Source organism: Orycteropus afer, unplaced genomic scaffold, assembly GCF_000298275.1.
Source record: "Orycteropus afer afer isolate SDZICR_OR568_19922 unplaced genomic scaffold, OryAfe1.0 scaffold00041, whole genome shotgun sequence".
In the NCBI taxonomy this organism is placed as follows: Eukaryota; Metazoa; Chordata; class Mammalia; order Tubulidentata; family Orycteropodidae; genus Orycteropus; species Orycteropus afer.
Genome location: NW_006921628.1, coordinates 2,651,451 through 2,667,261, shown reverse-complemented (window position 1 = coordinate 2,667,261; position 15,811 = coordinate 2,651,451). Strand labels below are relative to the sequence as shown.

At 39.8% G+C, this 15,811-nt stretch overlaps 1 protein-coding gene across 1 annotated transcript in view; it reads right to left on the bottom strand.

Moving 5' to 3' along the window:
* CACNA2D3 (calcium voltage-gated channel auxiliary subunit alpha2delta 3) overlaps nucleotides 1–15,811 on the bottom strand; it is a 1,513,414-nt gene that overhangs the window by 220,692 nt on the left and 1,276,911 nt on the right. The window contains exon 27 of the mRNA XM_007937248.2: nucleotides 14,997–15,077. Within this exon, the coding sequence (XP_007935439.1) occupies nucleotides 14,997–15,077 (81 nt within the window). The remainder of the gene's footprint in view (nucleotides 1–14,996; nucleotides 15,078–15,811) is intronic.

The window sequence follows — 15,811 nt, the reverse complement described above, 5'->3', positions numbered from 1 at the left end:
GTTACTCAGCTGCTTGTGGTAGATCCCACCATGGAGCTGATTACCAGTCTCATCATGGGGAATACTACATCCAGCTGCCCAGCCACTCAACCAGGCCTAGCCAAGCTGACACACAAACTAAACTACCACATCTATGAAATACTTATTAACAGCTATATCCCTAGCACTGAGTACAAAGTAGGTACTAAATATGTATTATTGAATAATTGGAAAAGAAAATGAAGAAATGAAACAAGATCTTTTTCTAAATTAGCTTATAAGAGAAAACAATGAATTTGAAATACCAATAATTGAATTTTGCCTCTCAGTTTAAACCAGCATTACTCAACCATAGCATTACTGACATTTGAAGCAAGTCAATTCTTGCTGTAAGAAGCCATCCTTTGCTTTATAAGATATTTTATAGTATTTATGGCCTCACTAGATACCAGTAACACACTGCCTACCTAGTCATGATGATCAGAAACATTTCTGTTAAAAATGAAACAAACAAAGAAATGAAACAAGATCTATGCCTCACACCTTACACAAAAACAAACTGAAGATGGAACAAAGACCCAAATGTAAAACCCAAAACTATAAAGTTCATCAAAGATCAAATAGGGGCAAATTAGGGACACCAATTTATTATATAAATAGCTATCAAGCATAACCCAAAATGCATAAACAGCAGGAGATAAACTAGATGACCAGGACCTTTTAAGAATTAAATTATTATGTGTATCAAAAGACTTCTCCAAAAGATTAAAAAGAGAACCTACAGATTGGGAAAAAATATTTGGCAATGACATACCCAACAAGCGACTTACCTGTAACATTTAAAACTTCAACACCTCAACATCAAAAAGACAAACAATATAATTGGAAAATTGGCAGAAGATATGGACACGTCACCAAAGAAGATATGCAGGCAGCCAACAAACACATGAAGAAATGCTTGTGATTACTAGCCATAAAAAAGACACAAATCAAAACAACCACGAGATATCACCTTACCCCAGCAATAATGGCAGGGTTCAACAAGATAGAAAACAGCAAATGCTGGTGAGAGTGTGGAGAGATTGGAACTCTCATACACTGCTGGTAGGATTGTAAAAAGGTACAACTACTGTGGAAAATGGTTTGGTGCTTCCTTAAAACTTTGGAAAAAGAGATACCATTTGATCCAGCAATCCCACTATTAGGAATCTATCCTGAAGAGTTGAGATCTGGGATATGAATAGATATATGCACACTCATGTTCATCCCAGCACTATTCACAATAGCAAAGAGATGGAAACAGCCGAAGTGCCCATCAATGGATGAAGGGATAAGCAAAATACTGAACACATATACAGTGGAATACTAAGCAATACTAAACAATAAAGTAGAATCACCTTGTAACATGGATGAACCTGGAGAACATTATGCTGAGTGAAATAAGTCAATCACAGAAGGACAAACATTGCATGAGTCCATTATTATAAAAACTCAAGAAAATGTTTATATAGAGAAGGAAATTTTCTTTGTTGGTTACCAGAGATGGAAGGAGAGGGAAAGGAAAAGTAAATAGATGCATAGCTGAGACAGGTATTGATATGGGTGAAGGGAAAAGCAATATAACAACAGTGTGTGAGTAGCACAATGCCACTAAAGAAAACAAAGGTATGAAAAGGTACATAAGAGGTAAAGCCAATAAAGGTAAATACATTGCATACACCATACTGCATTATTAGTAACAGCAAACACTAATCTACAGGATGATGTAAAGGTAGACAGGCAAAACTATCAGGTATGGATAGGTGAATGGGAACACATACGCCCACAGCCATATATAGGTTTGACAGTATGTATTCCTGCATATGTATTTGTATATGCTATAAAAATGTCCAAATGCAGTTTAACAGTAATGGGGGCAAAGTCTGGATAACTTCTTAGCCACAACTAAGTACCTTAAGGGAGAGAGTCTCTAGGTCGGTAGCTTCAGGATCATGGTTGTGGGGGATATCAAGGTCAACTGGAAAAATATAGCAGCTCTGGTGGTGCAGGGCCTAAGGCATTTGACTGCTAACCAGAAGGTTGGTGGTTCAAACCCACCAGCCACTCCATGGAAGAAAGATGGGGAAATCTACTTCTGTAAAGATTTATTGCCTCAGAAACCAAGTGGGGTTGCTAAGAATTGGAACCTACTCGATAGCAGTGAGGTTTTTTTTTTTTTTTTTGGTGAGTATTCAAAAATACTGTTCTACATCTTACTTTGGTGAGTAGCAACCGGGGTCTTAAAAGTTTGCAAGTGGCCATCTAAGACATAAATATTGGTCTCCTTTCATCTGGAACAAAGAAGAGTGAAGAAAACCAAAGATAAATGGAAACAGTTCCAAAAGACTAATGGACCATGACAAGGTCAGGCTATATGTCCTCAAGACCAGAAGAACTAGATGGTGCCTGGCTACCAATGCCCAACCACTGAAGAAGGGATCAAAATTGGAGATCATGGTTAAAGTGGGAGAGAAAATATGGAACAAAATTAAAAAAAAAAAAAAAGACCAGGTTTATTGATCAGATAAAGACTGGTATAACCCCGAAGACTATGGTGCCGAGTGATCTTTCAGGCCTAGAATTGAACTTACTCCCACAGCTTAACTCTCAGCCAAACCACAGACACGTCTATGAGCTGAACAACTACACCAGGGAGATGCACTCCTTAGAACAATCAAGCGTGGGAAATCAGAAGGGCAGCATTTACATAGGTAGAAAGGTAGGGAGGCAGGAATGCATAGTCAAGGAGGACACAGAGAAAGGATAACCACAGGGAGGAAGCAGAAAGAGAGCTGTTACAACACAGGGAATGTAATCAGTGTCATAAAGCAAAATGTGCATGAACTGTTGGATGTAAAATGAATCTGCTTTGTAAACTTTAACCCAAATCACAATAAGGAGTTTTTTTAAAAAAAGTTTTTGTTATTGTTGTTAGGTGCTATTGAGTCAGTTCCAACATAATGTCCTTACGTACAACAGAATGAAACAATACCATCTTGCGCTATCCTTACAACCATTTATGTTTGAGCCCACTGTTGCAGCCACACTGTCTGCCCATCATGTTGAAGATATTCCTCTTCTCTTTTTCACGGACCCACTATTTTACTAAGCAGGATGTCCTTCCCCAGGAACTGGTTCCTCCTGAGGACATGTTCAAAGTGCATGAGATGAAGTCTCACCATCCTCACTTCTCAGGAGCATTCTGGTTGTCCTTCTTCTGAGACAGATTTCTTCTTCTGGCAGTCCATGGTATGTATACTCAATATTTTTTGTGAAAACTAAAGGCAGCAATTCTTCTTCAGTCTTCCTTATTCATTGTCCAGCTTGTACATGCATATAAGGCAAGTGAGAACATCATGGTTTGGGTCAGGTGCAACTTAGTCTTCAAAGTGACATTTTTTTTTATTTAACATTTTAAAGAGGTCTTTTGCAGCAGATCTTCCCAATGAAATAAGTCATTTAATTTCTTGACTGGTTCCAGTTGACAACTTCAATCTTTTCTCCATTTACCATGATGTTGCACAATTGGTCCAGTTGTGATGATTTGTTTTCTTTATGTTGAAGTACAATTCATACTGAAGGCCAGAGTTTTTGGGCTTCAGCAAGCAAGGTTGTATCATCTGAATATTGCAGGTTGTCAATAAGTCTCCCTCCAATCCTGATGCCACATTCTTCTTCATATAGTCAACTTCTCAGATTATTTGCTCAGCATACAGATTGAGTAATTATGCTGAAAGAATACAACACTGACACACTCCGTTTCTGATTTTAAACCCCACAGTATCCCCTTGCTCTGTCTGAATGACTTCCTCTGGGTCTATGTAAAAATATTTCAAGATGTTGTCAAATATCCCCTAGGGGGAAAAATTGCTCCTGGTTGAAAACCACTTACTTAATCAGTAAGTATTAATTTCTGCCAAGTTAAACCCTTCCTTTGCTCAGATGTAACAAGGCAGAGGTTTATCCATGTAGCTTGATATGTAATTCTTGACATAAAAGTCAACTCATATACACCAAATATGTGAAATCCCACCAAAGGAAGGTTGTCATGCTGAATGTTTGCCTTACAAAATCTTGCCAACGTTATTTACTCAACTCCATAATAAATACTATGTTAGTCAACATTGCCAGCTTTAACAGCACATATCTAACAGTAGCTAATGGTCAATGATGCTAACCAATTGCTTTCCTCATTTCTTGATTAAAATGGGATCTTTGTCCTATTATCAAACATTCCCCTTCATTACACTGCCTAGAATTGTGCACATGAGACCACATAACTTGCATTTTCAATTATCACCCAATGAACGGACTAATGCAACCTGTATTTCTTGTAAAGGAACAGTACGGGAGATCAGCTCCGACGTTTACTAAAAGTCATTGAATTTTACATTTAAAAGAGATTAATTTTGGTAGGTAAGTCATACCTCAATAGAGCTGTTAAAAAAAATGTTTCTATAAGAAACCAATGTTGCTAATGTCTACAATCTATTTTTTCTGCTGTTGACCAGATTAGATATTCTAAGCATTATGTTTAGATGGCTGGACATCAGAAAAGACCTCAGCTGATGTAGAGATTACTATTCATCCAACACAATCACCATGAGGATGAGACAGCCAACAATTTTTCTATTTCTTGTAATATTCATATTATTCTGTATCATATTATAATGTAATGAACTGGAGTTTTACCTTCTATGTGTTTCTGTTAGAGTTTTAGTCAAGAACTGTGTCCTGATTGTCTGGTTTGTAAAATTTGAAAACTTATTATACCTTCATAAATGAAATCTATTTCACTGAATGTTTTCTTCAGCCAGTATTTATTATACCTCTTCCACATATCAGCCTTTGAACTTGGCATGGATAATAAAAAGATAATTGGGATAGTCTTTGCCTTGGAGAGTTTCTAATATGTATAAGAAATCAGGTTGGAAAGCTTTAGGAGAGATCTTGGATTCTGAAAATTGGTTAGATGAGCTCTGGCAGCATAGTGCCTAAGGCACTTGACTGCTAACCAGAAGGCTGGCGGTTCAAACCCACCAGTCATTCCTCGGAAGGAAGATGGGGCAATCTACTTCCATAGCGATACTGCCTCGGAAACCCAAGGAGGGGTCACTATGAGTCGGGTCTGAATCGACGGTACTTAACAACAACATAAAGCAAATACAAATAATCCAGAAATCATTAGTTTTTATTGTAAAAATCTAGAAGTCTGAACTTCTTAATAAGAAATGAGATTGCATATTGTATATTTGTCAAAGTAAGAGCTTAAAAGAAGAATGGAGAGGTCAAATAGACCATTTAAGGAGGGTAGGAAGTCCCCTACCGAGTCACACCTTCCAACTTGGCCCAATTCTTCTTCCTTGTGCATTTCTTTTCTTCTCCAGGTCATTTTCACCCTAGCATGGCAGAAGCAGTGCCTATAGCAGTTCGTCTATAGGGCTTGGTCACTCCATTGAGATGAGAATGGAAAACAAGCCATAATCTAAGTTTTGTGGAACTCCAGTTAACAATAAATAAGTTATGGCAAAAGAAGCTTCCATGAGTTCAATTCAATTTACAATGTAAATTCTCATGAAGAGTCTATCCTCTATAAAGGTACTCCTTTTATTATGAATGAGTTCTGTTCCTGAATGTTTCTTTAAGCTGAATTTGTACTTAAGTTGGAAAAATTAGGTATTGTTCATATCTAATGTCAGTTATCTAAATATCTGTCATAGTATATAGTGTACCTTTCTATGCAAAAAAAAAAAAACAAAATAAAATAAAGAAATACTTCCAGATACACTAAAACATCTTTAACATAATAATACAGTAATAATAATGTTTCAACGCATGTCACAAAGTAGCATGAGTCTGTTATTATGAGCCATTGTATGTACCTCATATTTTCAATATAAGAGGCTTTAGGGAAATTGGTTCATAACTACAGGTTGTGCTTATACATAAGTCGGACATTCGTAACCTGGGGACTGCCTGTACTCCAGGCATTCCACTGAGTTATGCTGTGAGGAACACAAAATAAAAAAGACAAAGTCCTTGACCTCTAGGAGCTTCCACATATTAATTTGCACAAGCTTATTTACTAGATAATTGCTCAGCTTTTCAATCATTTTCCCTGTATGTTGTTATTATTGTTATGTGCCGTCGAGTCGGACCTGACTCATAGCGACCCCTCCTTGGGTTTCCGAGGCAGTATCATTACGGAAGTAGATTGCCCCATCTTCCTTCCAAGGAGTGGCTGGTGGGGTTGAACTGCCAGCCTTCTGGTTAGCAGTCAAGTGCCTTAGCCACTATGCTACCACAGCTCCCTGCCCTGTATAGACATGGCTTTAAAAAAGCTGCTACTTCACAGGCCACTGGTAGAAGGTGCTATCAATTACAGGATTTTGTTATTATTCATTGACATCTAGAGTGCCTGGCATTAAACAAGAGCTGAAGAAATTTTTATTGAATGAATAAATGAACAAATGAATGAATGAATTAATAAACTAACCTGAAGATTAACATGGGTAACCCCACATCTTGGTATGTTTGTATTTCTTTATATCCAGGTATTTTGTTTTATTTTCTTATTTTATACCCAGATCAACTCAGAGTAAGGTTCTATTTTAGACAGCACCTCAGAGACCAAAGATCACACATTTAGCAAGTTATAGAGTGAGTGGCAAACCTATGTGTACCTTATGATCCAAGATTTGCTTTTCCAATAACATCAGAAAAATGGACTAGGGGCCTGACACTCAAATGGTTCCAGGTCTCTAGAGGGCCTTGGTAGGCCAAAGACAAAGTCCTACTACTCCTTTCTTCACAGTGGGAAAGAAATTAAGAAAATTCAGCACATTAGTGGCAGCTGGGGAGTTGGCAGCCTCCTCAAGAGAAGGACTATAAGCAATGTCATTGGCCAAGAAGATGGATGGGCTCATTTATGCACTAAGGTTGACGTATTAATGGAATCCTGCCTGGTTTGACTGCCCTTCCTTCAAAGTTGTCATTGACAGATGAGTATCTAAGTGTTTTTGTTTAAAAAAGAAAACAATCCAAAAAAAAAAAAGGAAAGAAAAAGAGAATAAAAAAAAACAAAAAAAAAAAAAAAAAGGAAAGAAAAAGAGAATAAAACAAACAAAAAATAACAAAACAAAAATACTCTTTCTACAACCAAGACACATGTAGCCAATGAATGCAAGAATTCTGCATCAGGCTTGAGAGCTGAGCAGGCCTTTTAAACGCGTCTTTGATAATTATTTGCAAAGGTGTACATTTTGCCATGTTGTTGTACTTTTCTTTCAGATAAATTTCTATTTAACAGAAGGATTTCATTGAAACTTAAAATTACTGCCAGTTGGCCATATCCCACCTGCTGTCAGAGGCATGCCAGTGGGGGACAATTCTACTTACATTTTCATCTTCACCTGCCAAAACAAAGCTTCTTCCCCAATTAGAATGGCCCTTTTGGTTTAGAGTGGTAAACAATGTCTACCTAATTTGAGGGAAATACACCAAACCTAATCATGTAGTGATTCCCCCTAGAGCCAGGAAAGGGAGGGACCAGGGGTGGCCTCAGGGACCTCAGGAGTGGCAGGATATCCAGATTAAAAGGGCAGGAGGCAAGTCTGGGCCCCAAACCCCTGGAGCCAGGAAAGCGAGGGACCAGGAGCAGCCGGGGACCACAGAGTGGCAGGTTCAGGTAGGAATTAGGTAAGAGGAGGGTGTAGATGTTTCCAAAAGCTAAGGAAGACAAACTTGTCTGTCAGTTTGTCATCCTGTGAGGTTGTACATTACTGTGAGGCTTGAGGCTATGCCACTGGTGTTTCAGACGCCAGCAGGGTTGCACATGGTATACAGGTTTCAATCCAGCTTAAAGATTAAGACAGACTAGGACGAAGGAGGAAGCCATCTGCTTCTCAAAAATTGGCCAGGGAAAACCTTATGAATAGCAGAGAAACACTGTCTGATACATTACTGGCCAACTTTATGAAAAGCTTGGAAACACTGTCCGATACAGTGCAGGAAGACCAGCCCCTTGGGTTGGAAGGAACTCAAAATAGGATTGGGTAAGAGCTGCCTCATTAGAGTAGAACCAACCTTAATGATATGGATAAAGTAAGCCCTTCAGGACCTCCATGTGCTGATGTGGCATGACTCAAATTGAGGAGAAACAGCTGCAAATATCTATTAATAATCAGAACATGGAATGTATGAAGTATGAATCTAGGAAAATTGAAAGTTGTCAAAAATGAAATGGAACACATAAAGATTGATATCCTAGGCATTAGTGAACTGAAATGGACAGGTTTTGGGCATTTTGAATCAGACAACCATATGATCTACTAAGCTGGGAATGACAAATTGAAGAGGAATGGTGTGGTATTCATCATCACAAAAGATGTTTCAAGATCTGTCCTGAAGTACAGTGCTGTCAATGATAGGATAATATCCATATGCCTACAAGGAAGACCAGTTAATATGATTATTATTCAAATTTATGCACCAACCACCAAAGCCAATGATGAGGAAATTGAAGGTTTTTATCAATTTCTGCAGTCTGAAATTGACTGAACATGCAATCAAGATGTGTTGCTTATCACTGGTGATTAGAATTCAGAAGTTAGAAACAAAGAAGAATCACTGGTAGTTGGAAGGTTTGGCCTTGTTGACAGAAATAATGCTGGAGATCACATGATAGAATTTTGCAAGACCAACAAGTTATTCATTGCAAATACCTTTTTTCAACAACACAAATGGTGGCTATACACATGGACTTCACCAGACAGAGTACACAGGAATCAGATTGACTATATCTGTGGCAAGAGGTGATGGACAAGCTCAATATCTTCAGCCAAAACCAGGCCAGGAGTTGATTGTGAAACAGACTATCAACTGCTCATATTCAAGTTCATTTGAAGTTGAAGACAATTAAAACAAGTCCACAAGAGTCAGAATATTATCTTGAATATATCCCTCCTGAATTTAGAGACCATCTAAAGAATAGATTTGATGCATTGAACACTAATGACTAAAAACCAGAAGAATTGTGGGAAGACATCAAGAGCATCAACCATGAAGAAAGCAAGAGGTCATTAAAAATATGAGAAAGAAAGAAAAGACCAAAATGGATGTCAGAAGAGACTCTGAAACTTGCCCTTGAGTGAAGAGTGGCTAAAGAAAATGGAAGAAATGACAAGATAAAAGAGTTGAACAGAAGATTTCAAAGAGCAGCTCACATGGACACAGCCAATTATTATAATGAAATGTGCAAAGACTTGGAGTTAAAAAAACCAAAGGGAAGAACGCACTCAGGATTTCTCAAGCTGAAAGAACTGAGGAAAAAGTTTAAGCCTCGAGTTGTAGTACTGAAAGATTCTATGGGCAAAATATTGAATGATGCAGGAAGCATCAAAAGAAGCCGGAAGGAATACACAGAGACACCGTACTAAAAAGAACTGGTCAATCTTCATCCATTTCAGGAGGTGGCATATGTTCAAGAACCAATTGTATTAAGGGAAGAGGTCAAAGTTGTGCTGAGGGAATTGGCAAGGAACAAGGCTCCAGGAATTGACGGAATACCCGTTAAGATGTTTCAACATATGGATGCCCCACTGGAGGCACTCATTCAGTTATGCCAAGAGATTTGGAAGACAGCTACCTGGGCAACTGACTGGAGGAGATTCATATTTGTATCCATTCCAAAGAAAGGTGATCCTAAAGAATGTAGAAATTATCGAACAATATCATTAATATCACATGTAAGTAAAATCTTACTGAAGATAATCAAAAGATGCTTGCAGCAATATATTGACAGAGAACTTCCAGAGGTGCAGGCTAGATTCAGAAGAGCATGTGGAACAAGGGGTATCATTGCTGATGTAAGACGGATCTTGGCTCAATGTAAAGAACACCAGAAAGATGTTTACTTCTGTTTTATTGACTATGCAAAAGCATTTGACTGTGTGGATCATAACAAATTGTGGGTAACATTGAGAAGAATGGGAATTCCAGAACACTAAATTGTACTCATGAGGAACCTGTACATAGACCAGGAGGCTGTCATTCAAACAGAAAAAGGGAACACTACATGGTTTGAAATCAAGAAGGGAGTGCGTCAGGGTTGTATCCTTTCACCATACTTATTTAATCTGTATGCTGAGCAAATAATCTGAGAAGCTGGACTATATGAAGAACGTTGCATCAAAATTGGAGGAAGAATCATTAATAACCTGCAATACACTGATGACAAAACTGTTAAAGTGAAGATGACTTGAAGTACTTACTGGTGAAGATTGAAGAATATAGTCCACAGGTTGGATTACAGCTCAATATAAAGAAAACAAAAATCCTCACAACTGGACCTATAAGCAGCCATCACGATAAATGGAGAAAAGATTGAGATTGTCCAAGACTTCACATTGCTTGTTTCTACAACTGATGCCAACGGAAGCAGCAGTCAGGACATCAGATGACGTATAGCACTGGGCAAGTTGGTTGCAAGGGACCTCTTTCAAGTGATAAAGAGCAAAGATGTCTCCTTGAGGACTAAGGTGCACTTGAAACAAGCCATGGTATTTTCAATCGCCTCATATGCATGTGAGAGCTGGACAATGAATAAGGAAGACCGAAGAAGAGTTGATGCTTTTGAGCTGTGGTGATGGCGAAGAATGCTGAAAGTACTGTGAACTGCTAAAAGAACTAACAGGTCTGTCCTGCAGGAAGTGCAGCCAGAATGCTCCTTGGAGGCAAGAATGGCCAGACTTTGTCTCACATACTTTGGTCATGTTGTCATAAGGGACCATTCTTGGAGAAGGCTGTCATGCTTGGTGTGGTGGTTATGTTCGTATGTCCACTTGGCTGGGTGTGGTTGAGTGGCTGGGCAGCTGGTGGTAGTTATTCCCCATGATGAGACTGGCAATCAACTCCATGGTGGGATCTACCACAAGCAGCTGAGTGCCTGCCTTTGGGATGTGCCCTGCTTCCTGTATATAAGGAGAAGCCTTGGGAATGGTCTCTAGCTTATGGCACACTTGGACCCTGAATGTAGCCATGTTGTTATTCAGCAGCCTGCCATGCTTTGCCAACCTTGGGACTTACAATGGACTTAAGTTAATGGCCTGCCATGTAGTTTGGTAACATCGGGACTGTGCCTTTCTACTTGCCAACCTTGGGGCTTCCCAGCCTCAGCAGCCACCAGCTGCCTGAGTGAAGAGATGCCTCTAGCTTCAGTGGGCCAGGAGCAGGAGGCAGAGCTGGACCCCAAGGTTGAGGGGCTTTCACCCAACCCCTAGAGCTTGGCACTTTGAACTTGGACTTAAAGCCTCTAAATTGTAAGAATAAACTCCTGTTTATTATGGCTATCCCATTTGTGGTATATTCTTGTCACAGTGGCACTAGGTAACCAGAACACTTGGTAAGGTGGAGGGTTGACGAAAGAGGGGAAGGCCCTCACCAAAGTGGATTGACACAGTAGTGGCAGCAATGGTTTCAAGTGTAGCAAGAATCATGGAGCTGGCTCAGGAGCTAGCGGTGTTTCATTCTGCTGTGCCTAGGGTTGCTATGTGTCAGAGACGACTCAATGGCACTTAACAACAACAACAATAATAACAACAATCATGCAGTGAGAGTTAAGTGAGAGTCAATGAAACTTGGGGCATGCACCAAAGCTGCTACTCTGCTTTTTGGAGGTAGAAAGGTCCCCCTGAAGACACTGTCTTTATGTGGCAGCACCTGAAGCAGCCTTCAAATTCAAAACTGAGCAATTCTGTTTTACCTCATGCCTACCTGTGTGGGACAAAGAACTAGATTTGGTTTTTTTTGTCTCTGGTTTCTGAAAATCTTGTATCTTGGAGTTTGCCAGTAATCAAGGGGATTTTGTTTTCTACATTAGCCAGGCCACACTGTTGTTGTTGTTGTTATGTGCCTTCAGGTCCGGCCCGGCTCATAGCGACCCCTCCTTGAGTTTCTGAGGTATAACTATGGAAGTAGATTGCCCAACCTTCCTTCTGAGGAGTGGCTGGTGGGTTTGAACCGCCAGCCTTCTGGTTAACAATCAAGTGCCTTCGGCACTATGCTACCAGAGATCCTAGGCCACGCTAGAATATGTGTAACTAAGTAGGGGCTACACCGGTCTCACACCTGGCAAATTAACTTCTGGAAGGGAGGAGGGGCATGATGTAGTCATGAATATTTCAATTGAGTAGATGGATCACAGCTATGCATTAAGGGTTCAGTCATGCATTTTCATGGAGATCCCAATGACTAAGGGACCCTAGACCTTGTTGTTGTTGTTGTTGTTGTTGTTGTTATGTGCCGTCAAGTCAGACCTGACTCATAGCAACCCCTCCTTGGGTTTCTGAGGTGTATCACTACGAAAGTAGATTGCCCAATCTTCCTTCCAAGGAGCAGCTGGTGGGTTTGAACTGCCAGCCTTCTGGTTAGCAGTCAAGTGCCTTAGGGCTTCCTAAACTGGTGAACATATCCATGAACAAAAGAGGGTGGCACTGGACAATGGAAATCTCATGGTGAGAACTCTTCCATACCTTGCCTGATGTGTTTCTTTGCTTGTATCCTTTCTGGTTAAATTAAATGGGTAACTGTAAGTATAAGTGTAGTCTCCACGAATTTTGTGAGCCATTATAGAGAATTAATGAACCCACAAGAGCCGATGGGATTTTGACTTAGCTCAGGTAGCCAATTCAGAAGAGGGCCAAGTAGATAGTCATAAGGACACAGTCCTAACTTAGGTGGCTGAATGACAAAGAAAGGCAGCACAGATAGTTGATGGAGGACAGTCTTTCTAGTCTGTTACCTAGCCTCAAGGAGCTGAGGGTGGGAGGTGCGGCATGCTGGTCTGAAGTGCAGGGAGTTGGGCATACTCCTGAGCCAGTGGCTCGTAACTGATGACCTGGCCCTGGGTAGCCAGGGATGTTTTGACCTAACTCTGGGTAGTCAGGATGAGAGAGGACCTGCTACAGAAGAAGTGGCCGGTGACAAGGAATATAGAGGGGGAAAGATGAATCCTGGGTCACCTTCTAGGTGGGAATTAGATTCATGCTGATTCTTGCCTTGCAGTCAGTGATAACGATGGGGTTTGCTTACCTTGCCTTGTTAGTAGTGTAGTTGACAAAAGTAGCACACTACTAAACATACTTCTTTTTATTAAAAAAAAAAAAAAAAAAGATTAATAATTTCTACTTTTAAAAGGTAAGAACTAAAAACACTTCCTCCGATGTGTTTTTTCATCTTGCTCTGTAATTATTCTCTGAAAATGGGGGCCAGTGGACATACATGGGGGAAGTGGTAAACAGGATAATGTCTCTTCTACCTACCTGAGGCAGGACAAGCATAATCTCATGACCTACCTGTGGTTTCTGGTCAGCTGTGTAACTCAATAAGGGACCACCAAACCTTCTGGCCTGTACTCAGCCAAATCAGCATTTATGAAATGTAAGCATTTGGAAACATTTGACTATAGTTTGCAAACTCATACAAAGGTGGCTGGGATGAGTGCAGTGGCCTTAGGCCGGCACAAACCAGGCTGACCCAGAGCATTCTTAATGATGACTGAATGAGAAACCCAATGAGAGGCTTTTAAAAAGAACGTTCAAAAAGACAAATAGCTTTGGCCAGATAATTTTCCTAACAGCTGTTGTGTGTGGCCCCAGATCCAGGGAGATAATATACCTCCATAACTAGCTGGCTGGGTCTGCCAGGAGCAAGTCTGACCTCCCTTTAAGTAAAAATAAATCCTGCTGAGTTAAATGATCCCATCTACTTCGTTCCTCAAGGAACATGAGACACTGGGTGACAAAATGTAAAGTCAGCAGCAGTGAATCCTCAGATCCCTGGTTGATTAGTTATTTGTAGTACCTGCATTGATCATGTCAGACACATAAGATTGTCCTCCTCGCCACAACGTGATTACTCAAGAATAACCATTGCAACTGTTCTCAACTCTTTCAGCCTCTACTAATACAATTGCAGCGCACAGGATAAGTCAGAAATAAAGTGGATTAGGGGAAATGTAGCACTTCCTAGCCAAATAATTTTGGCTTCCTAGCCAAATGAGTTTGTTTGCATTACTTTCTACAAATATTAATAGTACTCTAAGACAGAAGTTGATGTTCAAAGTCACCATAAGGTACAATTTACTGAGGAAGCCTGCTGAAAACAAAATGATTCCCTTTAGTAAATCTACCCAATATCAGGATAGCACATGGAAGTTATCACCCATCCAGCAATGAATGGATCCAACAATTATTTATCAGAAATAGACGATGTGCCAGACACTATCTCAGGTCCTGTTTTTGTCCATAGCTACCATCCTCAAAGAAGGGTCTATAGCAACTTCTTGGTCTATACTCACAATATCATCAACAAACACCCCCACTCAGCCACAGAATATACATTGACAGTCCTGAAAGATGAGGTCAACTAGAGACAGGGCCTTCTCTCCCAATTTGAGACTTTCAGTTATAAAATGTTTTACTTTCTCCTGGTTCCAAGCCTAGCATCTGTTGATACATCCAGCTCTAATTCCCCAGGGGGATTAGGGTGATGAGAATCTCAGTCTCTTTGAAAAGGAGCACATTTTATCTTATGTTTGCCTAAAACAAACCCACAATTTCCTTGTATGCCTACTGTTATCATACTGCTACAGAAGTTGGTGATCTGGGGCTCACTTTAAATGAGCATGCTATCTACTGTCAAGAAGTTCTCTGCATGCACCAACAGTTTTCATTGGCAAAGAGTTTAGGAACAAAAATCATGGGAAAATTCCTGTTTTCAAATCAAGCACAACCAGCTGTTAGAGTCATGGTTAGAAGGAGATGACATAGAATGGAGGAGAAAATAATTTTTAATTTCTTCCCAAACCCTACTTCCTAGAGAATAACCAGATTATATATATATATATATAAAGTAGTTGACTGGTCAAATGAGTGGAAAATACATTTACATTATATTCACTGATGAATTCTATCTTTTACCTGCTACCACAGGAGATTTCCGCTCATCCAGGAGCTGGATGGAGGTGCTCGCTGTCACCACATTGCTTTTGTTGACTGTTCCTGTAAGAAGTAACCATCACAACAAAAACAGAGACAGTTATAATTTACTCATTAAGATAGTAACCATATTTGTCCATGTTACCAATTATATGCAAATTGCATTGGGGGTTGGTTCCCAGAACCTTGAGTAATCCGGACTGTGAATGATCTGCTAATTCTCTTAAGCCATTAGAATGGGCAATCTACTTCCTTAGTGATACTGTCTCAGAAACCCAAGGAGGGGTCGCTATGATTCGGGTCTGACTCAACAGCACATAACAACAACAACGGCCAGTCCTCTCGGACTGAAGGAGTCAATGCACCGACTTACCACCACATACACTGGGGAATCTCCAGCCTCTCTGCATGACATTATTGACTGCCATGGAGGGACCATATTTTTGGTAGTTGTGGTTACTATTTATATTGTTTCTCTAAATATAGCTATGGAGAACTGCATGAAATAAAGTTCTGAAATTCTTTGACTTTGAGTTGGGAGCTTTAACTTTGATTTGTTGGTTAGTATTTCACTGATCTATAAAATTCTTATTTCAAGCCCAGTATTTCTGAGCAAAACCATTCTAAATAGGGAGAGAGCTGGAATGCAATGCTTACTCCAAAGTGTTATTAATGTGGTAGCAATACGATCATAGTATTAACAGATTTTCAGTTATTTACAATGGCTTCAATAACCATGAACTTAGAAGCTCCTGAGCACAAATTCTGAATGACCACAGTTAATCACTGTTACTTGG